This window comes from Eptesicus fuscus, chromosome 11 (genome assembly GCF_027574615.1).
Source record: "Eptesicus fuscus isolate TK198812 chromosome 11, DD_ASM_mEF_20220401, whole genome shotgun sequence".
NCBI lineage: Eukaryota > Metazoa > Chordata > Mammalia > Chiroptera > Vespertilionidae > Eptesicus > Eptesicus fuscus.
Genome location: NC_072483.1, coordinates 60,768,711 through 60,793,872, shown reverse-complemented (window position 1 = coordinate 60,793,872; position 25,162 = coordinate 60,768,711). Strand labels below are relative to the sequence as shown.

Here is a 25,162-nt window from a genome sequence, read left to right as displayed (position 1 = left end):
CTAGTAACCCGATTGCCCGCTTGTTGCTAAGGCCTTGCAAGGAAGGGCGAGGTGGAGGGGCCCTCTGCTCAGGTGTGCCCGTGGCCCCAAATGGAAACCAATCAAGGTGCGATTTATGTTCATTAAGTGCTTGTCAAAACTGAAAAATTTTCTAATCAACAGCAATCTAGCCTCGGCCCCCTCGATGGCAGGGAGAGCCGCCTCCTCGAGCGGCTATTTGCCTGTTACAACTCTAGGCTAAAATCCGCTGATGATTACATTAGGCTAAGCTGCGAAGTAAATGAACCGTGTCTTATTTAGGTGCCGGGAGCTGCAGTGTAGTCCTGCCCCGCAGGGCACTTGATAGCGCTTTATGGCTTTAAAATTAGTGTTGCTTCCCATTTGCTGCAGGGTGCTGCCTGTTATGCCTTTGAACTCAATAAGCAAAGGGAAGGCGCCTTTTGTTTTCCCCCTTCGTTTTCCTCCCTTGCTTCTCAGCAATTTTGTTTTGCATCTTTTCCAGACGGCATTTTGCAATAAAAATGTCTGACTACCATATACATGCCTCCCCCACAAAAAGGCGGGGGTGGGGGGGGAGTGGAAAATGTCACGCGTTTGCAGAAGACCATTTCCCCCCTATTCTACGAAGTGAAAAACAGCTCTGCCGGTCATCCCTGATGGCTCATCCTGTCAGAATCTGTTCCTAGAATGGGAACAGCACCTTCTGCTCAGGAAATGCCCACGTAAGGTCCGAGGGCAGCCGCTCCAGGATTCCCATTGGACAAGAGTAGTCAGAGCTAACGTTGGTAGAAAGAACTTGGCATTATTTCAAGCACTTCCTCTATTATCTCAGTTAACCGTCACAGCGGCCCCACGAGGCAAGGTCTGTTGTGATCCCTTATTTTTAAAGATGTGGAAATGGGGACCGAGAGTGACTAAGTGACATCCATCCCCCGCACGCGTGGCTCTGAAAGGCCCGGGCTTGGACCCCCGACGCTGTCACTCTGAAGCCCAGGAGGAAGCTGACCGTGTTTCTGTAGACTTGCTTAGTTGAGGAAACCAGAACATTCTATTACTGAGTGAATGGACTACTGTGCATTTGAAATGACCCTGATTATATTATTGTAAAACTCCTTGGTGAGCAGTAGTGTTAGGGAAACAGAATACTGCCTGTAAAAGCAAAGCATGCGGGGAGGGGGGATAAACAATAAGACTTCTACATAGGCCGGTGAAGGTTTAAAGACGAGAGGAAGTATTTAAATTTTGTGTTGGGCAAGAACTGAAGTGGGCATTTTTCTGTCCTGCGTTGGGCCCCATGGCAGAAGAACAGGCCTAGTGATCATCAGTGCTCTGGAGGACAGATGTGTATGCAGATGTGTATTTCTTCTCTTAAAAAAATCTGTCTTTAAGTGTTGCATACTCCAGCAAATTCATTCCAAGGAATCTCAAGGAGTTATTTTTTGTTTTGTTTTTTAAATATATATATTTTTTTATTTTAGAGAGGAAGGGAGAGGGAGAGAGACGTAGAAACATCAATGATGAGAGAGAATCATTGATTGGCTGCCTCCTGCACGTCCCCTACTGGGAATCGAGCTGGGCAGGAATCTCAAGTTTTAAAGAGCTTCAGACAGACCTAGTATCAGTATGGTGACAATTCCCATATAACTCAACATTTCCAAGATCCACCTGTTTCAAGCAGGCCATCTGTGATTATTAAAAGTCACCCTGCTCAGGAGTGATGCTGGCTCCTTGACATTCTTTGAGGTGAAGTTCCGCTCCCACCTGCCTTTGGAATAGGCCTCAGTGGCTGAGAAGACAGGAAGCCGTGTTCGTACCCCACATATTCGTTTTGTGTAGCCTCAGTTCCAACACGCGGGCCGCAGCTGGTTATATTCACTTTAACCTACAGTGAGGACAAGCTTTCTTGCAGGGGAAAGACGGGACACTAGGTCAATCCAGACGTACAGTTAAGCAAAAGAGGCCCGGCTGGCGTGGCTCAGTGGTTGAGAGTCAACCTATGAACCAGGAGGTCACTGGTTTGATTCCTGGTCAGGGCACATGCCCAGGTTGCGGGCTTGATCCCCAGTGTGGGTCGTGCAGGAGGCAGCTGATCATTGATTCTCTCTCATCATTGATGCTTCTGTCTCTCTCTCTCTCCCTTCCTCTCTGAAATCAATAAAAATATATTTTCTAAAAAAAGGGAAGCAAAAGAGATTCATAATGCAGTTGGGAATTTTCTGCTGTTTTGATTTACATGATAATAACCTCTCTTCCCCCAGCCCCCACCCTGGCTACTGTTGGACTTCAGCCCATGTTGTCGGAAGCACACAGGCTGGAGGACTTGCTTTGGCTGTGGGGTCGGAGCTCTCGGTCCGTGAAGCCTGCCCACTGACCCTCACGAGGCTGCGCCAGCCATCTCTTACCACGTCACTCACCAGGCCCAATAAAGCACTCCTTAAGTGAAGAATCAGATCTCTGCCCCATGGGAAATGGGTTTGCCAGGCACCTCCTTCCTGTGCTGGCCACACTTCACACTGGCGCGTGTTTACAGAGCCCCCTCCCAAAGTGAAGCCCTGGCATTCCGTTGGCCGTCTTGTGAAACGCTGTGTTTCTCCTCTAGAGGGCGCTTCACTCGGGCCCTGCCTCCTGCCTCACCACTGGAGAGCAGGAGGAATGGGCTCCTTTGAGATACCTGATCTGAAAGGACAAAGCCAGGAGATCTGTCAGAGTTTTACAATATTTTCCTAGTGATTTCAGGACATTGCTTTCCTCTGTGCCGTGGCTATGTACGAGCCAGTGTTTGTTATTCACAAATGCTGGGCTTGGGCATTCGCTGGGTCTCCTTGAATGGATGGTAGGTATTATGTACATCTTTGCAGATTAGTTTCCTTTGAAAACAGTATTAAATGGATTTTTGGAACAGCAGTACATCTAACGATGGTGTCTCTTGCATACCTTTTTTTTTTTTTTTTTTTTTTACCCCAGAAGTAAGAGTTTTTAAAAATAGAACTTGTATAAAACACTGCTTCATCTTTGGGCGTTTATGAAGTACAGTGAAAATAGGGAGTAAGGAGTCACTCCTTCCCTCCAGAAGACACAGGTCTGAAGACCACTCCTGATTTCTCCACAGAGGCCCAGATCCGTGCACCCCCAAATCTGTGCACCCCCAGATCCGTGCACAGTCGCACGCTCAGAGCCCTGGCTATTCCATGACCATCAGGCCACACTGCTAGTTCTCCTAAACATTGAAGCACTTAAAAGAGCTTTTGTTTCTGTGCATTATATCTGTCAATATTTATCATGTTAAAAATTAGAAAATTTTGAAACAGTTATATAATTTAAAATAGGAATAATAAACCATCGATTACATAATGTTATTCCATAAATAAGATGTTTTATGAATAATATACTTTCCAAAAGAAAATCGTGAGGAGAGTACTGTCAGGTGCTTTTTTCCGAAGCTCTGTGCTGTCCGGTTTAATAAAAGACAGCTGGTTGTCATGTCTGCTAGCGCCTCCTTTAATCCGTTGCGATACGTTGTTTGGGTGAAAGTGTCTGAGGAAACGCTCTCCTGGTTCAGTTACTTTGTTAGAAACGGGAAGAGTTTTTGGCTAGCCGTTTCAGGCCACTGCGCATGTTCTTGGAGTCTGTAAAAGCTCGGAATGCCATGCGGATCCGAAACCGTGTCACTAAATGTTCATTCTCTGCCACGTTGGAACCCCTGGAACTGTCTTGCACTTTGAATCCTCTTTCGTCCATGCATCGGTCCCCTCAGAGGTGTGTGTAACAGGTATGCAGATTTCCAAAGGGTGACACACTCATTCCGTCATGTCCAGAAATCACGTTTGTATCACCGCCACCCTTGTCAGTAAAGTCTGTCTTCCTTTGGAAGGTGTCAAGCTCCTGGTGAGACACACAGGTTTTGGAAATCCTCATTGTCGTGGGAAGGCTCAAATTTTATCATTGGCCATAAATGCTGTTTTCAAGAAAATACCTGCCAAATACTGAACACTGAATAATTGCAGTTAAAGTCTGACATGGTCGTTCTTCCTAGTAAAAATGTTGCCCCAGCAAAAAGGGGGCTAGTTCAGCTCGCCGCTCACACAGCCGGGAGGGGCTTCTCTGCAAGGTAACCCTCGGCCTTCAGGACGCAGCGGGGGCACTCCGGGTGCTTTCCAGGGCACCACCCAGGAAGTTAAAAATTAAAAAGGCATGTACTCAAAGGTTGAAAATTTTTAAAAATCAACTTGGGGGTTGTCTTTTTATAAATTGATTCAAGAGAGAGAGAGAGAGAAGGAGGGAGGGAGGGAGAAAAAGAGAGAGAAGATTTGTAGTTCCACTTATTTATACATTCATTGGTTGATCCTTGTATGTGCCCTGACCAGGGATTGAACCCGCAAACTTGCCATACTGGGATGATGCTCTAACCCAGTGGTCGGCAAACTCATTAGTCAACAGAGCCAAATTTTTTAAACTTAAACTTCTTCTAACGCCACTTCTTCAAAATAGACTCCCCCAGGCCGTGGTATTTTGTGGAAGAGCCACACTCAAAGGGCCAAAGAACCGCATGTGGCTCGCGAGCCGCAGTTTGCCGACCACGGCTCTAACCAGCTGAGCTACCCGGCCAGGGCCCTGGGGGGTTCTTAACAACATTTTGAAGTGAGACTGTTCTTGTTTGTCTGTATTTAAAGAGGGTGGCCATGAATACAGTAATGAGCAAAGGAGCACAGTTTGGTCCCACTTGTGCTAAGGAGCCCGCAGGTTTAGCCACCATCACTTGTGCAAAGTCAAAGCAACTTTCAACACAGTGAAAAAGGCAGACAGTGTCTCGGAATTTTTTTTAAAATAGTGTTTAACTTGTAACCCACCCTCCACCCCCACAGTGTTCCCAGGACCACAATTTGAGCACTGCTAAGGTAGATAATGCAAAGAGGAAATACCCAATTAGGTTAACCATGGTAAAAAGACCAAAGCAAATGTCAGTATGTCCTAAGTTATCTAACTTAGACGAGATATTGCATATGAAGGGAAAATATTAAATTTCTCACATTTATTATCGGGAAAACCTAATTGGAACTAAGATGTCCATTATTTTTCCCACCATTGAATTATGGAAAATGGAGTGTTGTTGATTGCACCACCTGTACTTAAGAGAGTAGACCTTCGGTGCACGTCTGCCTTTGAGATGCCAGTCCAGCCGTCTATGCAATGGAGTTCAGCTTTAATTCCTTGTTAACTGCCTTCGGTGCCCCTGTGAACACATCGGGCAAACCATCTTTCACCAGACAGCCACCGGTAACGTCCAGACGGGAGGCAGTGCGAATCGATGGAGTAAGAGTATTTTTAGGGACTGTTGATGGATTGCTGTATTCTGCGCTTAACTTGAAGTGCCAGATGCCCCAGAGCTGACTAAGATGAACTTGCCATTCACTGAGCACTGTATAGACTGTGGAGACATGCGCATCTTCCCCTTGGTGGTTTTGGGGAGAACGCCTGGGTTTTTTTAAGCAGCCTTCTGCTGTACTTCCGTGTGGACTCTGGGCCATCTCCTTGCCGGAGCACAGTGTTATACGGTTGACAATCTCCCAGTCCTGGTGATGCGTAACTGTGAGATTTTAGGACAGCCTTGGACAGCAGCCTGTCCATCAATTCTCCGTGTTGGGGGACCTGATGACCGACCCTCCTGGTGGCAGCCCCACAGAGGTGGCAGCAAGCTGGAAGCTGTGGCTCTGGGCTCCTCTCACTTGCTAGCAGGTTTCTCTCACTGCAGCTCATTTGCATCTGGGACATCAATTAGCATGTTTGTTGAGGCTAATTGAATGAAACTCAATCATAGCTCTTAATTGCTTGACTATGTGAAAAGAAATCACATTAATGCAGCTAATTAAGTGTACGGCAATAGATGCAACATAATTAGGAGCGAAATGCAAAAAACAAGGGATGGCGAAGGTGCGGAGCCTGGGTGCGGGGGGACGCAGGATGGCGGCAGAGCCATCCGCGCGTCTGGACGGGTCCCTCTGCTCCAGCGCCTGCTCGGAAAAAATAATCCACATGATGAGCATGGACAACTTGAGAAGAAAAATGCAAATAGGTTTGCAATTACTACTTTTTCAAGCTGTTGAGGGGCAGGAGATGGCACCTCTGGGGGGCCTGGCTCTTGAGTGGGCCCCGGGGACTTGTTAAGTGCTGTTTAAAAGTACTTGGCTTTGAATTACCCTCATGCCTTGTTAAAGGGTTTTTTCCCCTTTTATCTTCGATCAGCATTTTCTACAAGGAACATGGAGAAGGAACATGCATTTGCATATCAAAATCGAGCTTGCTGTCTTTACTTTACCCAGGGAGTCCCTGCCTCAGACCCATCCAGCTGCACAGCCCACTTGAGAGGATGGGGGACAGGGTTTCGTGGTTGTGGCTTTAATTCCTCCAGTACCAGGCCCAGGAGAGATGAAAAAGATGAGTTTGTTCTTTCAGAAACAGGAAGCTCAGTGTCGTTCCTCGTGGGAGAAGCTGGAAGCCATGTTCTCGAGGGTCCCTCCCGCCACCTGTTTCCGGAGCTCCGCCTGGAGGGGCCTTTGTGGTGTAGGACATGCCTTTAGTACAGTTTTTAAAAACTGTGGTGACTTGAAATATAAAAGTGGCCAAAGTTATATTCTGATTTCCCCCCCAGCTAGTTCTTGTGAAGTTTCAGCGCCTAAATAACTCAGGCAAGAGAACAGATCCCCGGCCCATGCTGGGCCCGAGACAGATGTGTTCCCCGGCGCGTTCAAACCCAAGGAGCAGGCTCTGGGTAGATTTCTATAATAATTTTGAATAAAATGTCCTGGTTATTGTATGTTGAAACGTGCCCATTAAAAGAGCCCTGCTGAGGCTTAGTCACTCTCTGATTAGCCTCATTTTAGAGCCCATAAGCAATAAATGCTCAATTACACTCCTGTTATTGTATTTTAATTTGTTAAGAATTGGCATTAAAGAAGAAAGTTATAGCAAGTTGATATTTTTAAAGGAGTAACTATGCAAGAAGGAATTCATTATTTACAAGCCTTAACTTTGGTTTTGAAACTTGGCCTTGCCTATTTTCGGCAGGTATTAATAGAAGTAAATGAAATAGGCTTAGTGACCTTTTTAATGACCTTGGCTCGTAGCCCCACACTAACCAGAGGTCACTTTCTTTGAGGTGCTTTTTGTTCCCATCGTCAACACAGGGAGCTCCACCACGAGTCTGCCTACATTTCCTCCAGTCCGCCTGTCCTGCAGTCCGATTTAATGATAATAGCTTTCTTACATCTTTGGTCCACATCCTTTCAAAACCACAGCTTCTTTCATAGTCAGTTATATTTGGGAGAGTTTTCCAAGCATCTTGATCTCCATGTGAAGTTTTCAGTCTGTTCCCAGCTGGACACAGCCTCCCCCTTCCCCAAACCCATAACTGTCCTCCAAGCTGGCCGTGGCCGACCACCCCTCCCCATCAGCTTGCCCTGGGGACATTGGGGTGACCCTCCCTAAGCCCCCATGCAGCTTAAATGCACAGCTTGGCCAGCCCAGGGAGGGCATGGCTGGCACCGCTGAGGCAGGCCCAGCTCATTCCCCTCTGAAGAGCTCGCTGAGTTGGCCCCACTGCGGTGCAGCTTCTGGCCCCTCCCCCATGTGTCTCTATCCCATGGTCCTCCAGGTCCAGCCTCAGCACGAAGAGCTGCCATTGGAGGGCTGTCCTTAGAAACCTAATGGCTTACACTAAACACAAACCAGTGGGTTTTCCCCTTCACGGTCTAAAGGGAACCCACCACGATTCTGCAAGGATGGAGTTGCCAATCCCATTTCCTGCTTAGTCTTAAATCCTGTGAAATGTTATCACTCACGAGCGGTTCAGAATGTATCCCTTTCTGATGAGTGCTGTTGATGTCATAATGTCTACAGAGACACCAGGCTCATTGCCCCCCAAAATGCAAGAAAGCGTCGATAACTCCTAATCTGCCAACAGGCCCCTGACCCAGGCTCTCAGTGGCCTTCTCCCCTCCAGGCAGCTTCAGTGTCATGGAGATGTTTAACGGCATTGCCCTCTGAGACAGAAAGGTCCCTGCACAATAGTTCTGCTCCGTGGAATTGTGGGTAAACCATCCAGGAGGGGCCCGGTTCCCCGTGTGCCGTCGCATAAGCAACAGTTCAAACAATATGACTTTGTGTCCATGCTCTTTTTTTACGGCTGGTTCTTGTCCCCTGTGATGGGCCCGTCTGCTTTGTCTCCTCGTCTCTCCAGGACTTGGGTTAGCGCAGGACTCGGAGGCAGAGCTCCAACTTCAGTATAACGGGGAGGCCCCCGTGCTAGGCAGATCAGGGCCTCCTTATTTTCAGAGGAGTGCGGGCCACAGGGGAAAGGGCTGGGGTTACAGCTCATGACATCCACTAGACCGTCTTGTCCCAGTTGGTGGAAGGTCTGCTTTTTAATCTATCTTGGCTGTTTAACGTTTGAACAGGATTACATGCAGAACGTTCACGGGAAAGAGATCGACCTTCTGAGAACCACTGTGAAGGTCCCCGGGAAGAGGCCCCCCCGCGCCACGTCGGCCTGCGCCCCCATCTCCAGCCCCAAAACCAACGGCCTGTCCAAGGACATGAGCAGTTTACACATCTCACCCAATTCAGGTAAGCTTAAGGCAGACACACCAGAGAAGTCTTGTGCCGGCCGCTGTCCATGGTGCTGGCTGGGGACACTGCTGAGCTTGTGGGCTCGTGGAGGCGTTGGCTGTGATGCTGTAGATGGAGGTCTAGAAGCCTCATCTCCGCCAGTGATCCCTCCCTCTCCCCCGTGGGTTCTGTGACTGCACGTGGTGGCACTCGAAGTCCCAGCTGCACAAGCCAGCCCACGAGGTTGTCCAGAGCCAGGTGGTTGCTAATGCAATTGTGCACATGATAGAGGATTTAAGGGCCTTCGTAAAAACACGAATGAATTGTTCAAGGATCAAGGCTTTGTATTAACTAACCCATAGGGACCAAGTATATAAAAGGGAAAAGGCCGTTTGGAGAGAGATTTAAAGGAAACCCTTGGACCCATGGAGCATTTAAATGCTCTCAGCTTTATGTCATAACTGTTACATAATTCTTTAACACAGCATTAGTTTTCTTTACTCTCTTTTAAGGGAGAATTAGTGCCTTCTCAAAGTTAGATGTGCTGAGACTTATCTGGCAATTGCAAACCATTCAAATGGTTTCTTTTTGGTTAAGAGTCTTTGGCACTGTGGCTTTGAGCTTCCGCGATTATCTGTCGGAGGAAAGGTATAGGGACTGGTCAGGCCCTCCTACTGGACTCAGAGTCCTGCAACATGGGGACCTCTCTGTGTCTTTCTCCAGCAAAAAGCCCCTCTCTTCCCTCCATCTAGTCTTCCCAGAATAAACTTCTGTTCTGTGGTGGTTTCTGCATGTGTCTCTGCTTCTTAACGACGCTGCACGTCCCTCTCTGAACTGTGAGATGCTGTGGAAGAGGAATGGTGTGCTGACCCCACAGTTCTGAGGCATAAACAGCATCGGTTGGGGAAAGCAAGGTGATAAAAAGGAGCAGAGTCGGGGGTCCATGAACCGCGGTTCTGCTGCTTGATGCCAAGGGGCTTTGGGCAGGTAACTGTCCGTGCATCGCTACCACATCAGGCCGACCTGGTCTGGCCTCTGTGCAGTCACTGATGTGGTGGCAGATGGGGTCACGTGGAAGTGCCAAAAAACTCAGAAAGTCTAATACAGACGTCACTGTTACTACTCATCAAAAGAACCAGGGCCTTCTGCTCACAAAGACCTTGCTTCATTCCAGAAGGGGGGTTATTTTGCCTGGTCTCTCTGACCTGCTGACCCTTCTTCCAAGACATAGGTGACATTTCCCTCTTCAGGATGGTGTGCTTGCTTTATGGGATAAGAAGAGGGAAAAGACTGCTGTCTTTGTTACTTTGTATTTATTTATTTATTTATTTAAAAATATTTATTGAGCACATGGTGTGTGCCAGGAATTGGATGTTCTGTGGGCAATGAGTCCCTGAGCTCTAGAATGAGGATTAGTCACCTCATCACCAGCTGGTTTTCCTTCTCCTTCTAACCCATCTCATCACATCTGTCGAGATGGGTTATTCAAGTTAAGAAACATGGATAGAATTTTTAATGTGTGCTAAGCACAGTCCAGGACCCTGGGACACAGGAGATGAGGTAAGCCCTGCCCTCAAGAATGGCATCCTTTGGTGGGGGAGAGACAAGTAGACAGGTAAATACAGCAGCTCAGGGCGGAGGGTGCACCCAGGGAGGGAGTCTCAGTGATGGGGTGTGTGAGCAGCTCCACCCCCAGAGGCGGGCCAGGCGTCAGGGCTGTGCTGGGAGTGAAGTGGGGGCGGGACTCCGCCAGGCACCCAGGATGCAGTGTTGCTTGTATGAGATTTGGAGTCTGAACTTCTTTATCTTCAGATATATGATCTTTGGTGCTCAACTGCCACTTGCATATGGAAAGTGTAATGTTGGGTAACAAATAGAAAATCCAAAATGCCACGTAACCTTTGTCCTACCCCGTGGAGTCGGGTATGTCATGGCCTCTGCCGAGGGAGGGAGTGTGGGTCCTCCTAAGGCCATGGTTTCAGAGCCCAGTTCACTCTCTTTAAGACTCTTGCTGTGGGCGAATGGGGAGTTGGGAAAACAGTTGAAATCCCTTTGCCATGGCTGCACCCTCAGTTTATTGTAACTCAGCCTTTTTTAAAAACATATATTTTTGTTGATTTCAGAGAGGAAGGGAGAGGTTGAGAGAGATGGAAACATCAATGATGAGAGAGAAGCATTGATCGGCTGCCTCCTAGCATGCCCCTTACTGGTGATTGAGCCCGCAACCCGGGCATGTGCCCTTGACCAGAATCGATCCCAGACCCTTCCGTCCGCAAACCAACGCTCTGTCCACTGAGCCAAACCAGCTGACCCTGAGCCATGTTAATCCCCACGCAGGAAGCCTGGCCAATTTCCCTCTTATTTGTCTCACAGGCAGGGCCATGGAAGTGGGGGTGGGACATCTGCAGGAGCAGGTCCGCTTCAGGGGAGAAAGTGCCTCAGAGTCATTCGTGGAGTGAGAGACGTGGCTCGTTCCTCTTAAGCACGCAGGTGACATCATCAGCTCGTGTCCAGGAAGAGTGAGTGACCCTTCGTTCTATTGTTCAGAGGGTGTGCCCTCATGTGAAAAATCCCAACACAGCAAATTTAATTAGAAGTAAATTGATGCTATTTTTAAGGGATGGACTCTTAGCTAAAAATAGGCATGAATTATTTTTGTTATTTTAGAGCTATTTGCCAAAGAACTGGCATGGTACTTCCCCTTATCCTCACTCTCCACTCATTTGAGTTCTGCTGTTCTGTTTTAGAGCTCTGAGTTAACTAGAAGTGGGTTTTTTTGTGGGTTTTTATTTTTTTGCTTTCTTTTTTTTTATTATTCATTTTTTTATCTCAATGTTATTGAATTACTTCAATGTTGTATAGCTTTCTTCCCAGTAACTTTTCCATTCACATAGACCCAATATATGCATGTACCTAAATCTTTGTGCATAACACTTATTATCGTCTTAAAAGTACGTGTGTGGCTCTGACCAGTTGCTCAGTGGTTAGAGCATCGGCCTGTGCACCAGAGGGTCATGGGTTCAATTACTGGTTAAAGGCACGTACTTGAGTTGCAAGTCCGATCCCCACCCTGGGTCAGGGCATGTGTGGGAGGCAACAAGTCAATATGTCTCTCTCACATCCATGTTTCTCTCGCTCTCCTCCTCCTCCCCCCTCCCTCCCACTCTCTCTAAAAATCAATGGAAAAAATAACCTCAGGTGAGGATTAAAAAAATAAAGAAGTCTGTATGTGAAGTGACTCAGTCAGTGGGTATAAGCATTTATAAGGCTCTTGATTCATATTTCCAAATTAATTTCTAGAAAGGTTGCGTATGCAGTAACCCTCCATCCATAAAGTGAGTGCCCATTTAACCCCCACACATTTGCTAATATTGCTATTTAAGTATCATTTTTAGATTCTCTGCTAATCTGATAAGCAATAAAAATACCTCATGCTTGGTTTATTTGGATTTCTTCAATTAGCAGTGAGGTTGAACATCTCACATGTTTATTGGTCGTACTTATTGCTTACGTTGTAGTTGTTTAGAGGTATCCCTGCCCATTTTTGCACTGGGTGGGTGCTTGTTTTTCCTTATTGATATGTAAGAACTCTTGGTAGAGTAAGGATATCAACACTTTATAATATTTCCCCAATTTCTTAGTTGTTTTTTATACCGCATGGTCTTATTTACATTTAGAGGTCCCCCCTTTTTAATATATAATCAAATTATGTCTTTTACTTCTCTGGTTTCTACTTAGAAAGCCTTCAGTCATCTTGAAATCAGAACATAATTCATATATCTGTATTTCTGAGTTTTATCATTGTAGTGTTTCTTTTTTTAAGACACATCCAACTTTTTATTATAAAAGTTTTCCAACATACTGAAGAGTTGAAATAATAGTATAATGAATGACTATATACCTTTCAGGTCCTTTAAAAATTTTTTTAATTGCTAAACCATCGTTAATTTGTTTGGGTCTATGATATGTGATAGGACATCTAATTAAACTTAATTCAAATAGGTAACTAACTGTTCTCTCTGTGGTGAATGTGTTCCCTTCCCTGTTTATCCTATTGGCCCCCTTTATTATAAACTAACTCATTTAATCAAATGAGCTCTGTGTCTGCGCTCAAGAATGTATTTCATTGATCTGCTATTCCCACGTTGTCTGACCTGATGCAGATTCACCACCCTGGCTTTATCCTCCAGTTTTTCTTGGCTATTGTCATGCATTTGTTTTTTTCAATAAACTTCAGAATAACTTGAAACCCACTCCTTCCCCTTAAAAATAATCTCATGTGACTCCAATTGTCACTGCTTTTACCCTGTCAATTAATGGTAGAAAACCCGAATCTTGACCAATTTCCTATCATGGAACTCAATTATTTCCCACTTTATTCAAATTTATTTTCTATCCCTTAGTAAAGTTAACACTTTTCTCATTTAGCTCCTGTATCTGTCTTGTTAATCATTCTGTTAGTTTATAATTTTTGGTGAAATTATAACTACTATCGTCAGAAAGATTTAAGAGATTAGTTATTGTATCTGTAAAATAAAACAAAAGATTGAAAAACGAAGGAGTTATTGAAAATAAAGAAAAAAGATTGCAAAAAGATTGACTAGGTAAGTTAAATATTCTAAATAACATGGCTAATGACACTGTCGGGAATCAAAGATATAACAGAAGAAAATATACTAGAGGTGAGGAGAACATGCTGGGGCCTTCCCATCTGAGGAGTTGGGCATTGAGATGGATGGGGGAGGAAGCTCTGTAAACGCAGAGAACAAATGAGGTAGGAGAAGAGCCAGGTTACCTACAAAGGACGGAACGATGGAATTTCACCTCTGAAAACAACACTACTGCTAGGTAATGGAAGAGTTCCCTTCTAAGGATAAATAACTTTGAGCCTGGAAGCCTATGCAATGCCAAACTATTATCAATCAAGTGTGAAGGAAGAAAAAAAGACTAAAAAAAATTTATCTTTATTGAAAGTATTTCAGATATCCCCTTTTTTTTCCTTATTGACCTCTCCACCCTGTTCCAGCCATACACACACACACACACACACACACACACACACACACACACACACAAAAACACACGGGCCTTCAACATGCTGTTGTCTATTCATGGGTTATTATGCACATATGCATATAAGTTCTTTGGTTAATCTGTCCCTTCCCCCTTTTTAGATGACAGAGATAGAGAACATTTTCCTCTTGATGGCTTTTTTTGAAAAAATTATTTCAGTATCTACTACGGGGGGATGGGGGGAGAAAAAGAAAAGGAGAAGAATCCAAAATATATTTATTTATTTGGGCCTGTCGAATTTCCCTTCTCCATCTCGTCTTCCCCTTTCTCCAAGCTCACTCACTCAGAAAGCTCATGTAGTATCTGCCGTTTCTGTTCCTCAGGCTCAGAACTGACATGGCCTTTCTAATGGGAATCAATCAGAAGTCCCATTTTAGAGAATCTACCCACCTGTAACCTCAGGTACACTTCCAGAGAAGGCAGGCAGATGTCCAGGTAGTTTCTGATGGAGTTTTTGGCCAGCCACTCTGGTAGAATTATACCCTCATGTGACAGAAGGCTGTTATGTTAACTCTGACAATTATTTTGACATTTAAGTAGAGAGCAGGAAAACAACGGCCTCAGGAGTCAGAAAAACTGAATTGAATCCCACACCCCACATCTTGGGACCTTGTGCAGTTGTCTCTCTACACTCAGCTTCCTCATCTTTAAAATGGGAAGATGGTACCACGTCTGTCCTTGGGAGGACCACACGCTGGTGCCTCTCCAAAGCTTGGCCAAGGTGACTGAGTGTCCAGAGCTGCATCAGCCGTCCATCACAGCAGGGGTGCTCGTCGTTAATGAAGAAAAGGAAGGAGGACAGCAGATCAGGTTTTGAATTAGTTTTTTAAATGCCATAAAGTCTGTGTATAAAGCCTTTGTGTAGACACCACAGACAGCATTCCCCCTGTGATGGCAGCGACCCGGGCAGGCAGGAGAAGGGTCCTTGGGGCCTTGCCAAGGTCTCCTCGAGGTACTGTGCTCCAGGCCTCTGCGTCCCCTCATCTCTGTTCCCGCGTCCTGATGGTGACATTGCGTTCCGAGCTGACAGATACCTCCTTGTCCCTAAAGTGGGTCTTTGTTGGCTGTTTGCAACTGTGACTATGTGTTTATCCTAACCAGATGGACGCTTTGTCACAGGAAACCTTTCCTCCTTCCCCCCTCCCCCCACTTCAGGCCCCCAGTGGTTTCAAAACAGTGCAGCCTTCCTTCCTGAGGGTTGAGGCTGCGTTTCCAGGGGTGGGGGCGGGATCTCGGTGTGTTTTGAGTATTGAACTGCGGTTGACATCTAAAGTCTCAACCATGCTGTTTTCCTCCACACTTCAGTAATCAGGACATCCAGCAAACCCATAAAAAACCAAACTAATAGCATGAATATTCAGTGACCTAGAATACTAATTATTGTCATGAATATTAATGCGATCGGACTTGCTTTTTCCTCTCCTCTTTCTCTCCCGTCCTCTTTCTCCCTCTCTCCCTCTCTCTTTTTTTCCACTTAGCCGGCTCTAAAGATGGGTCATAATGAGAGCATTTAAGAGGGAGCGCGCTCTCCGCCGTGACAGGGACTGGGTAATAAGGAGAGCTTGATTAACGCGGTGCACTTGGGGGAGAGATGAGAGGCTTCACGTGGGCCTGTTCGGGGGAGGCGACGAGGCACCGGCGGCTCTGTTGCTGCTCCCGGAGATTAATGAGGCCTAAGAGTGCATTAGGAACAGTGACAAAGGTTTCATCTAATGGGCTCAGTCATTTTTCCTTTGAGTGACAGACGCACAGAAGTAATTGGCTGTGCAGAATGGCAGCTCATTGGCGGTACTTAAGGATACATTATCCCCGTTGTGTGGCCCGCAGAGGCTGTTTATCAAAACTGCTCACACTGCAGACGCCGCGTCGCTAAGCTGCTGTTACAGTGGTAATAGCTATTAAAAAAAAAAAAAAAAATAAGCAACATCCAAACTCGATCTGTGGTTGTCTCATAGAAACAAAGTTTTTCTTTGTTTAGTTTCAAATGGTCTAGAAAACATTTTAATAACCCCGGAGTCTGTTCCGTGTACGGATGGGCTGTGCGTGTCCCCGTGTGTCTCCTCCTGGTTTGTGGAGTCCCACGCCTCTCGCTGGTTGGAACCTCAGAACCTGGCCCCTCGCCCCATTTCTGCCCCCCCCCCCTGCCCCCGTTAACTTGCCACACTGGGGACTTTGTTTACAACATTGAGTCCTCTGATGTATAAATCGGGCGTGTTTGCTAAATGCTTTTCTAGCAGCTTGGTGGGACGCTTGCAAAGGAAAGCCTTCCTGGTGGTGAATTATTTTGCTGCAAAATAATCCCAAAATCAGTATCATCTGATGATAATCTGCGTTCATAAACCAGGTTTTATTGGAGTAGGTTTCAGTGGCTATTTAAAAAGTTTTTCTTTTGGGCAGGGAAAATAAATGTTTTGTGAGGTTTCTCTTAGGCTGAAATTTCAGGAAGTTAGGTACATCTGAAATTCAGCTGAAGAGTTGCAGCGTCTTCAGCTTTCACGAGAGATGCATCCTTACGGTCAGCTATTTCTGCTCTTACATCTCTCCCACTGAGATTTAGGCAAATTTGTTTTATATTGTTCCCATCATTAAATTGTAAGCTCTTTGAGGCACAGACCATTATTTCTCTTTCTTTGTTATCCTCTCCCAGTTTTGTGACCCAGCAATTATTTTTTAATTAAGTGAATATTTGTACCACCCATCCTGTTCGACGTAAGTGATAAACACTGAGGATGAGTGCCATTTGCCTTCTTTCAGACAGCAGCCCCTCCGCTGCGCCTTCTCTGGTCAGGATCGCTGGGACACAGTGCCCATACAAATCAAAATCACACTGTCCAGTTTAAGGAAACCTTCAATTACTTGAACTCTAAATGGAGTGCTCTTTGCTGTAAGAACTGACAAAAGCAACTTGATCCTTAGTGAATTCAGTTAAATGCATAAGAGGGATGTTAGATACTGAGCTGTATGCATCTCTATGGGAACAGAGTCCCTATAAATAAATGAAAATTGCTTCAGAAACTTTTTTTCCCTTTCAAAAATGTATGTTTGGCCCCGAATATACGTTTGGCCCTGCTAAGTGGTTAGAGCATTGGCGCACACACCAGAGGGTCTGATTCCCGGTCAAGGACATGTCCCTGGGTTTCGGGTTCACTTCCCGCCCCCCCTTGTTGGGGCGTGTGCGGGAAGCAGTCAGTGTGTCTCTCTCACATCGATGTTTCTCTCACTCTCTCTCGGTTTCTCTCTCTCTCCCCTTCCCTCCTTCCCTCCTGTTCTCTCTGAAAATGCAATATTAAAAGTATTCTCAGGTAAGGATTAACAAACAAACAACAAAAATAAGTATGTTTGGTGAAGAAATAGTGTTTCAGGTGTTGGCATCATGCTTCATGGGCAGCGTGGGGAGAGCAGCCACAGGAGAGGTGGGCGCTGAGACGGGTCTCTGGGAATAGGCCCAGGCGCCTCAGGGAGGTATCCAACCGCTGGCCGGGGCCTCGGCTGGAACCTGGGCCCTGGGAAAGCCCTTCTGCGTGGAGTCAAGCCTGTGATCCGTCTGCTTGCTTCACTCCCATTCCCACATCAGTAGGAGAATTGATGGAGGAGAGCCGTCGTGGCATTCTGCCATCGCAGGCCTTGTGCCCGGTGCTTTGTCGTTACCCGCCCACAGAGGAAGTCCGTCTTTCTGGAGGACGTCTAGTGAGCGCTCACACCCAAGTGCATCCCGACCCACACACATGAAGCCCACCTTCGCGTCCTCAGTATGAACGCAGGCGTTCCTCGGTGCTCTCACCCCTCCATGATTTCTGTATCTGCTCCCGAGAGATGATTTCATAAGGATCGGGAGAGAGACGTTGAAGCGAGCTCTTCGGAGGGTGGAGCCCTGTGACCACCTTGGCTTCCTCCCTCAAAGGGATTAGATAATTCAGTGGTAGCCAGGAAAGCTCCCCTCAAAACAGTGCAGTCAAATAAAAATGAATTTTGTACAAACCACGCCTATTGCATTTATCATATAAAGGACAGACGGTGTTTTAAAGATAAAATTATTATGCATGGCAAAACTAAACAATTGGATTGATTTGTTGGGGTTATATAACCAAATAAGATCTAGAGGACAAGATCTGGGCTCCTTGGACTTTGTTTTATATAAGACATGATTACTTGAATGCCATAATCGTGTTTTATTGCTTAAAAGAAAACCCTTAGTTTTATCCTCCTTTTGTGTAATGTTGTCATGCCTTATTATTACTGTATTGCGTACAAATTCATTCTTGCAACCCATACCCAGAAATGGGTGGTACTAAGTGCGCAGGAGTGTGGCTGAGCTGTCCCTGGACCATGGGCGTTCACAGTGCCACTGGGTGACGACTGTGTGGGCTCACAGAGTGAGGATGACGACAACACTAAAACACAGACGTGAGGCAAACAGCACGAGCAGCTTCCACACGAAGAAACTCCTTCACGAGACAAACATACACAAAACAGACTTCTCAGGTGGTAAAGTCAAACAAAATTAGCAACGTCGCCCTTTTAAACTTTTACTAGAAAATAGACTAGAGAGAAAAGGAAAACTCACTGTTGGCCAAATTAAAAACCGTGAATACCTGCAGAGCCTTTGCAGTTCACAGGGTAGCTTATGTCTTGAAGCCTTATACCAACTACATGGGAATATTCTTATTATCACCATTTCATTATTATTATTTTCCATTTTGCAAATTATGAACTGAACTGTTTTCCAGATGCCAGGTTCCATCTTTTTTAGTCCACTGGGCATTAAGAAAATTAATCAGAAACATATATCATGAGTCAGAAAGATGCTAATGCTGTTTGACCCAATAATAACTCTTCTGGGATTCTATCCTAAGAAAAATATCTGAAAGTAGAAGCTGTCCTTTGCGGTATTGTTTATAATAACGAGGGACTGGAAACAACCAAAACTATCCAGAAGTAAAAAACCAGTAATATAAATTATCTACATTTAATCAGTAAGATGTTATATACTATTTAAAATTATTATGAAGATAATGGAACAACATGGAAAGTGGAAGGAAATGGAAAATATCAAAGAAGTATAATGTAGCCCTTGCTGGTGTGCTCAGTGGTCAGAGCGTTGGCCCATGCACCAGAGGGTCTCAGTCAAGGGCACATACCTGGACTGCAGGTTGGATAGCTGACCCCGGTCGGGGTGGGTGCTGGAGGCAGCTAATCAATGTGTCTCTCAAACATCAGTGTTTCTCTCTGCCTCCTCCCTTCCTACCACTCTCTAAAAAATTTTTAAAAAGAAGTATAATATAAAATCACATCTTTTCCATGGTTATAAGAAAAATGAATGCTATGTTTAATATAGAGACAACCTATTAGATGGAATTTTTGTAGACTTCTATCTCATTACTTTTATATCTGTATCATGTTGTAAGATAACCTTTAAGAAATTTATATGACAAAAGACTCCCATTTTTCCCCCCTTGGCATCATAATTAGAATAGGGAGAAGTCAGAAGAAAAGAACTTTCCACATTTCAGGAAATAACAGTGCACTTCTAGTTCCAGGATTTTAATTCTGAGCGTGGCCGCCCTATTGTATTTGGTAGTAATTACATTTCCCCTTACAACTGCGTCTGGAATCTGTACATCCCTTTTTTCTCTGGTGAACATGCTGTGGAAAATATTTTACCAAAAAAAAATGCATTGTAGTCTGAGAAACACAAGATTTCTACTTCAGTAAATGTGTTGAATGGCACTTTTACAAAACAAGTACCACATAAGGCAGAATCCTGGACGCCTACGTCTTTAAGAAGAGATATTGAATGTGTCCTGGGAGACGGTTCTCTTGGCCTGAAGTCCTGGTGGCCAGGAGGGAGGCCGATTTCCAGGGCAAACAGTGAGGCCAGTGGGCCCTGCTCAGGGCACTTAAATCATTTGGATCTCACTTTTTATGGTAGTGTTGTGAATTATGTTGTTTTTGGGGTTATAATTAGAGGATGGGACAGATGGTGAAGGCCTAGTTAGAAGTGATGTCTCGGTAAGAAAGGCCTGCGCCATCCAGTCCTGATTCCGGCAAACCTGGTTTTCCCATTGCATGCAGAGCAGGGTGTGGTGCGAATGTAGGTTTGCAAGCTAACCGCACACTCTGAGCTTTTACAACATTGGAAGCTACGTGGGACTGGGAACGGACCCGCAAAAGCAGTCATCTCCGTACGCTCCTAAGGGTGAGGCCTCCGAGGGAAGAAGGGAGTTTCTGTCCATCACGGGCCTGTAGTTATGATTTTTTAAATGAAAGCTCCACAGGGGAAATAAATGCTTGTTCTACACTCACTTGCTCTTAGAGTCCTCATTGGGTTTTGCTCCCCGAGTATCTCACTGTAACACGAACTTCAGTATCACCTGTCGCTGCGAGTCGCTGATCTTTTTCAGGCAATTTAACCAATAAGTCACATGCCAGATATTGTTTCCTAGTTCAAACCATTGACAAGGTCATGTCTGGTTTGTGAAGATGGACCCAAATCAGATGGGGCAGTGAGCAAAGTGTTGTATTTTAAAAGAAATGATTGTTGATGAGCCTTTACTTGAATGCTATGAAAAGCCTATTTCAGAGTCTTTTTTTTTTTTTTAAGTCAGAACAGGCTATTTTTAATATAATAATCCTATCGCTTAAAAGAGGAACGCTGGCTTTGATGTCATTTGGTGGATGAAAACATTCTTGCTCAATAGAAAACCAGCATCTTCTTCATGCTCCTTTGAGATCAGTTCAGGCAACACACTGATGTGCATTCAGATATAAATTCCATGTTCACTTTGAAATGCAAATTGTTTAAAGAAAAATAGCATATGGTGGAGGTAAGTACCTTTTCAAATCAACTCGTACACTTCAGGGCTATGCGGAAAGCTAAAATTATTCTTTGGGAAGAATCTGGGGCTTTTGACAGAAGGAAGCGGCTAATCAGGGCGGCCCAGTGAGCACACGCACACCCACATCAAGGGGATGGCCCTGGGCCGGGATTAGCATGGTAATTGGGCTGCCCCCTGCGAATCCGGCCAGCAGCCCCAGCTCCACGGGGTATCTGAGGAGACACTGTAGCTGAGCTCAGGAATGGGCCAGGAAGTCGGCCTGTGTATCATAGTAACACAGATGGATTTTGGGGGGAAATGCTGAGACAATACCAAAGAGGGCCCGTTGTGATCTGCTTCCTAGGAACACCAGTGTCTCCTACTTTGTAGGGCGGGGCCATTCTTTGGTGAAACTGTCTCCTGCCCGACCTGACTCCTGACCTAACCTCTGAATTCTCAAACCATTCAGATGATCTGTGGTGGTTTGTTTTGTTTTTTGTTTGTTTTTTTGTTTTTGTGTGTTTTTTTATGCGGGAGGGAGGGGTGAGTTAGATGTTATTGATATAACGTACACAAAGAAAGTGCAAAATCCTAAGTTATAGCTAAGTAAGGGAACAGGTGACCAGCACACAGATCAGGAAGCAGCAGGTGGCCAACAGCTCTGGAAGGCCCTGTGGACCATCTCCTGCCACTGCTCACACCTCCCCCCAAACACACATACACACACACTCAAGGGTGATGGCCATCTGATTTCTCACTCTCCAGATGAGTTTTGCCTGCTGATCTTGAACCGTTGGATGGGACAGTAACAGTTGGTGCTCTCCTATTTGTCTTCTTTTGCTCCACATCCTCTCTGTGGTCCTCTGTGGCCCGTGTCATAGTTCATCCATTCTTACTGGGTGTAATATTCCATCATATGGATACACTAAGAGGTATCAGTGGTGGATGGACATTTCAGCCATTAAATACCACTGTGGACATTCTTGTACGTGTTCTCTGGTGGATGTGTTTATGCATGTCTGTATGGTCTTAGTTTGGAGGATATGAAATAACAAGAGGAACCTTGAGTCCTGGCCCAGTCGCTCAGTTGGTTGGAGTGTCGTCTCTTACACCCAAAAGTTTGCTGGCTTGATTCACATACCTAGGTTGCAGGTTCGATCCCTGGTCAGGGCACATACAGGAGGCAGCTGATCAATCTCTCTCTCTTTCCCTTCCCCTCTTTAAAACATATCCTCAGGTGAGGATGAGTAAATAAATAAATAAATAAATAAATAAATAAATAAAAACAGGACTCTTGAGAGAGAAACATATGGGCTGTTCTGTGAAGGCCTCCCATCAGTTGAGTCAGCTAGGAGAGCAGTGGGGTTGTCCTGGGGTAATGTAGCGTCCCCTCCTTCCATGCTGTTCTGTACAGGGCGGGCCAATTCCAAAATCCTGCGGATCCACGAGTCTTTCCTGAGCCGTCCAGCAGGCATGATTCCCTGCCGCTCACACCTCTCGGCTCCTGTGGTCCCCACCTGGCGTTTTGGCCACATGCAGACTTGTCTGGTACTTTCTACTGGACTAGATGTAGCTTCCGTAAGGACGGGACTCTGTCTCCTTCATTGTGCCCACCCAGCAGGAGTTCAATGAGGTGAGACAAGGAAGTCCAGGAGGTCACTGTGAGAGGAGGTGGCATGTCCGGTGCAGGTCTGACTTACCCTCCTTGCAGGGAAGCTACCTGCCAGTTTGTGGAACTCGGAGGCTCCTGGGTAAGGACAGGTGACGGTTCCTTGCAGCAGTAGCAGTGGCCAGAGCATCAGCATTGTCCTGTTCCCCCACGGGTGACGTCAACACGCTCAGCAGTTACTTCGCAGGAGAGGAGAGGACCCTGCAGTCAGGAAACCCCGCTCTTTATAATGGGACACGATCGGCATTGACTTGGGCCAGGCTGTTCCCACCTTGCATTCCTACTGGTGTTTTGGTCTGTAACGCCAGCCCTGCTGGCCATCTGTACTTGTGATGCTAGTGTGGCTGGATGGCAAGAGCTCAGGTCTTTTGTTAAGCGCACTTTCTCACTAACCGGGTGTCAGAATTTGATTTAACTCGTCAGTTTGAAGCTTCCTGTCTTTATTGACTGTTGACGGCCACGTGGGTTCTAGACCCCCAGCTGTTGCGCCTGGCCCAGCATGGCGGCCGCTGGAGCACAGGGAGAACCCTGACGGCATTTAAGACCACGTTTAGGCGCCACTGTGTTCAGGTGGCCTTGATCTTGAGATCCTTTGCTCTCAGGAAGTCAGGCAAGTCGTGGGCCTCTTTCACAAATGGGAACTCCAGCTCCTCCACTTAGCTAACAACTGTTCATGGGCCATGACTTTCCATTCGAGGAACAGGGTAGCCCTAGAGAGCTTAGAGAATAACGTGGTTTTAAATGTAGCATCTCCCTTCTGTGCTCAAAAGTGAAAACTCCCTGGGTGGTCATATACAGGTCAGCCATTGCCAAATGCATCTAGATTTAAAAAACTGGAATTGGAGGCAGTGTTACCTGACCAGGTAATTAGTAACCTTCATTCAGGAACAGAAATGAAATTACCCATGAGCCTTTGCTGGGCTCATTGAACTCCTGTGTGTGTGTGTGTGTGTGTGTGTGTGTGTGTGTGTGTGTGTAAAAATACGTATCAAAAATTCTGACATAAGATACTATAATTAGATTTTAAATCTGTATAGTTTTGAAAATATTCACATGCCTAGCCATTGTGGCTCAGTGGTTGAACGTCAGCCTATGAACCTGGAGGTCAGGGTTTGATTCCTGGTGAGGGCACATGCCTGGATTGCAGGCTCGATCCCCAGTGTGGGGCGATAGTCATGAAACACTGGGGGTAGTTGGTTTGACTGATGGATTTCTCAAGTCGGTAGAAATGCCTCAAAGTGTGCCTGCTGGCCTGCGACTGCTCCCCTGGCGGGGATGCTGCCCGGGCCTCCCTGGGCCAGCAGGGCTGCGTCCCCGCGTCACGCGCCTCTCTACGGACCACTGGTTTCCCTCAAATTTAAAACGTGTCTCTCTGTATTTACATTTATAGGCAAGTACCTGGTTGTGTGTCTCCAAACTCTATATTTAAGGCAGAAACTATTTCTTTCCCCTTACACTTTTCTGTTTTCAGTTACACAGTTATGTTTCTGTATCATTACAGCGGCTTAGCAGTGGGTGACAGCCCGAGCTCAGGGGCCTGGCTTAGCAGTGGGTCCCGGCTTGTGTGCACCCTCTCATTGTTGTTTTCCCCAATTCTCTTCTCTACCTTTTCATTTAACTCTCATCCACCCTCACAATGTTACCAGTGTCCTGACGCCGTGGTCTGCGAGGAATTCTGTGGAAATGGAAAGGGGCCTGGGTGCCCCCGGAGGGGTTTGGGAGGAGCCTCATCCCAAAATCAACTCTGATTCGTGGGTGTGGGCATCAGCACCCCCAAGGGGAAGAGAAGGCCCAGACCACACCCTTTCGTTCAGAAGGTTGTGTTGTTGTTGTTGTTTCAAAACAATTTAAAACTTAATTGGTTCTAAAGTAAAACAGTTGGAGGATGGGTGGTGGGCACGCAGTGCAATATCCAGATCTTGTATCATAGAAATGTACACTTGAAACCTATATGATCCTGTTAACCAATGTCACCCCAATAAATCTAATAAAAATATTTTTTTAAAGAAAACAATTGGAGCAAAGTTTTTAAAAAGAAACCTAATCCCTTTGAAGCTCTGCACATAGAGCTAACAAGCTCACTAGCAGCAAGGTGTGGTCGGCGGAGTGGTAGAGAAAGGCATGGAGCCTAAAATCAGTGCGGCCAGAAAGTAATTCATTTTGAAGTTGAGCAGCTAGTGCAAATCCCTAAGTCACAATGGATTCTTTTTCATCACCCTCCATGTGCACCGTGGAGCGGCTAAGGTTGTTTTTCCTCTGACGCGTCTTTTCAAGGTCAAGGGTAAACTTGCCTGGTTTCCTTGCACATGTATCCAGGAACTTTGATTTGTGTTGATTGCCAAGTATATCTTCACTGTGGACACCATTCTCTGGCACCAAAATGGACTCCCAGTTGGCGGTCATTTTCACATTTTTCCTCAAGAGGGTCTCCTGTCTGCACCTTGGCTCCGTCTAGAGACGGTTGTTGTGCCAGGTGTCTGTGTGGGATCATTTCGGGTGCAGTCATCGGAGGCATTAGCCCCTCACCATGCTTTGCCAAGCACCCAAGACTCACTGCACCCTCTCGTTCCTCTCGAATATTGACCCGTATGAAGCTTCCGCCTCCACGTAAGCAGGACGACAGCTCTCTCGGTGCCAGGGCTCACGGTGCACAGGTGCGTAGGCCCCGTAGACTAACTGGAGCTGGCTTCTGGGGTCTGCAGTCCACAGAGTGTTCACCCGACTTGTTTATTCCTAGGGAATGTCACTAGTGCATCTGGGTCTCAGATGGCCAGCGGCATCAGCCTGGGCTCCTTCAACAGCCGACCGGACGGCATGCAGCAGCGGTCCTACTCTGTCTCCAGTGCCGACCAGTGGAGTGAGGCTACGGTCATTGCAAACTCGGCCATCAGCAGTGGTAAGAGAGGACGCGGCCCCACGGACTAGGCCAGGGGCCGGACTCGGCACCCTGAGCTCTCCGCTCTCCACTCTGCGGCGGCACGTGGGGCAGCGTGTCGGTCCTGCA

At 46.2% G+C, this 25,162-nt stretch overlaps 1 protein-coding gene across 4 annotated transcripts in view; it reads left to right on the top strand.

Annotated features, from left to right (window-relative positions):
• Positions 1–25,162, top strand: part of AGAP1 (ArfGAP with GTPase domain, ankyrin repeat and PH domain 1) — a 410,505-nt gene that overhangs the window by 273,225 nt on the left and 112,118 nt on the right. For 3 of the 4 annotated variants that reach the window (XM_008138426.3, XM_054722794.1, XM_028140626.2), the window contains 2 exons: positions 8,451–8,619; positions 24,896–25,054. In XM_008138426.3, the coding sequence (XP_008136648.1) occupies positions 8,451–8,619; positions 24,896–25,054 (328 nt within the window). The remainder of the gene's footprint in view (positions 1–8,450; positions 8,620–24,895; positions 25,055–25,162) is intronic. The other variant, XM_008138427.3, reaches the window with a different exon arrangement.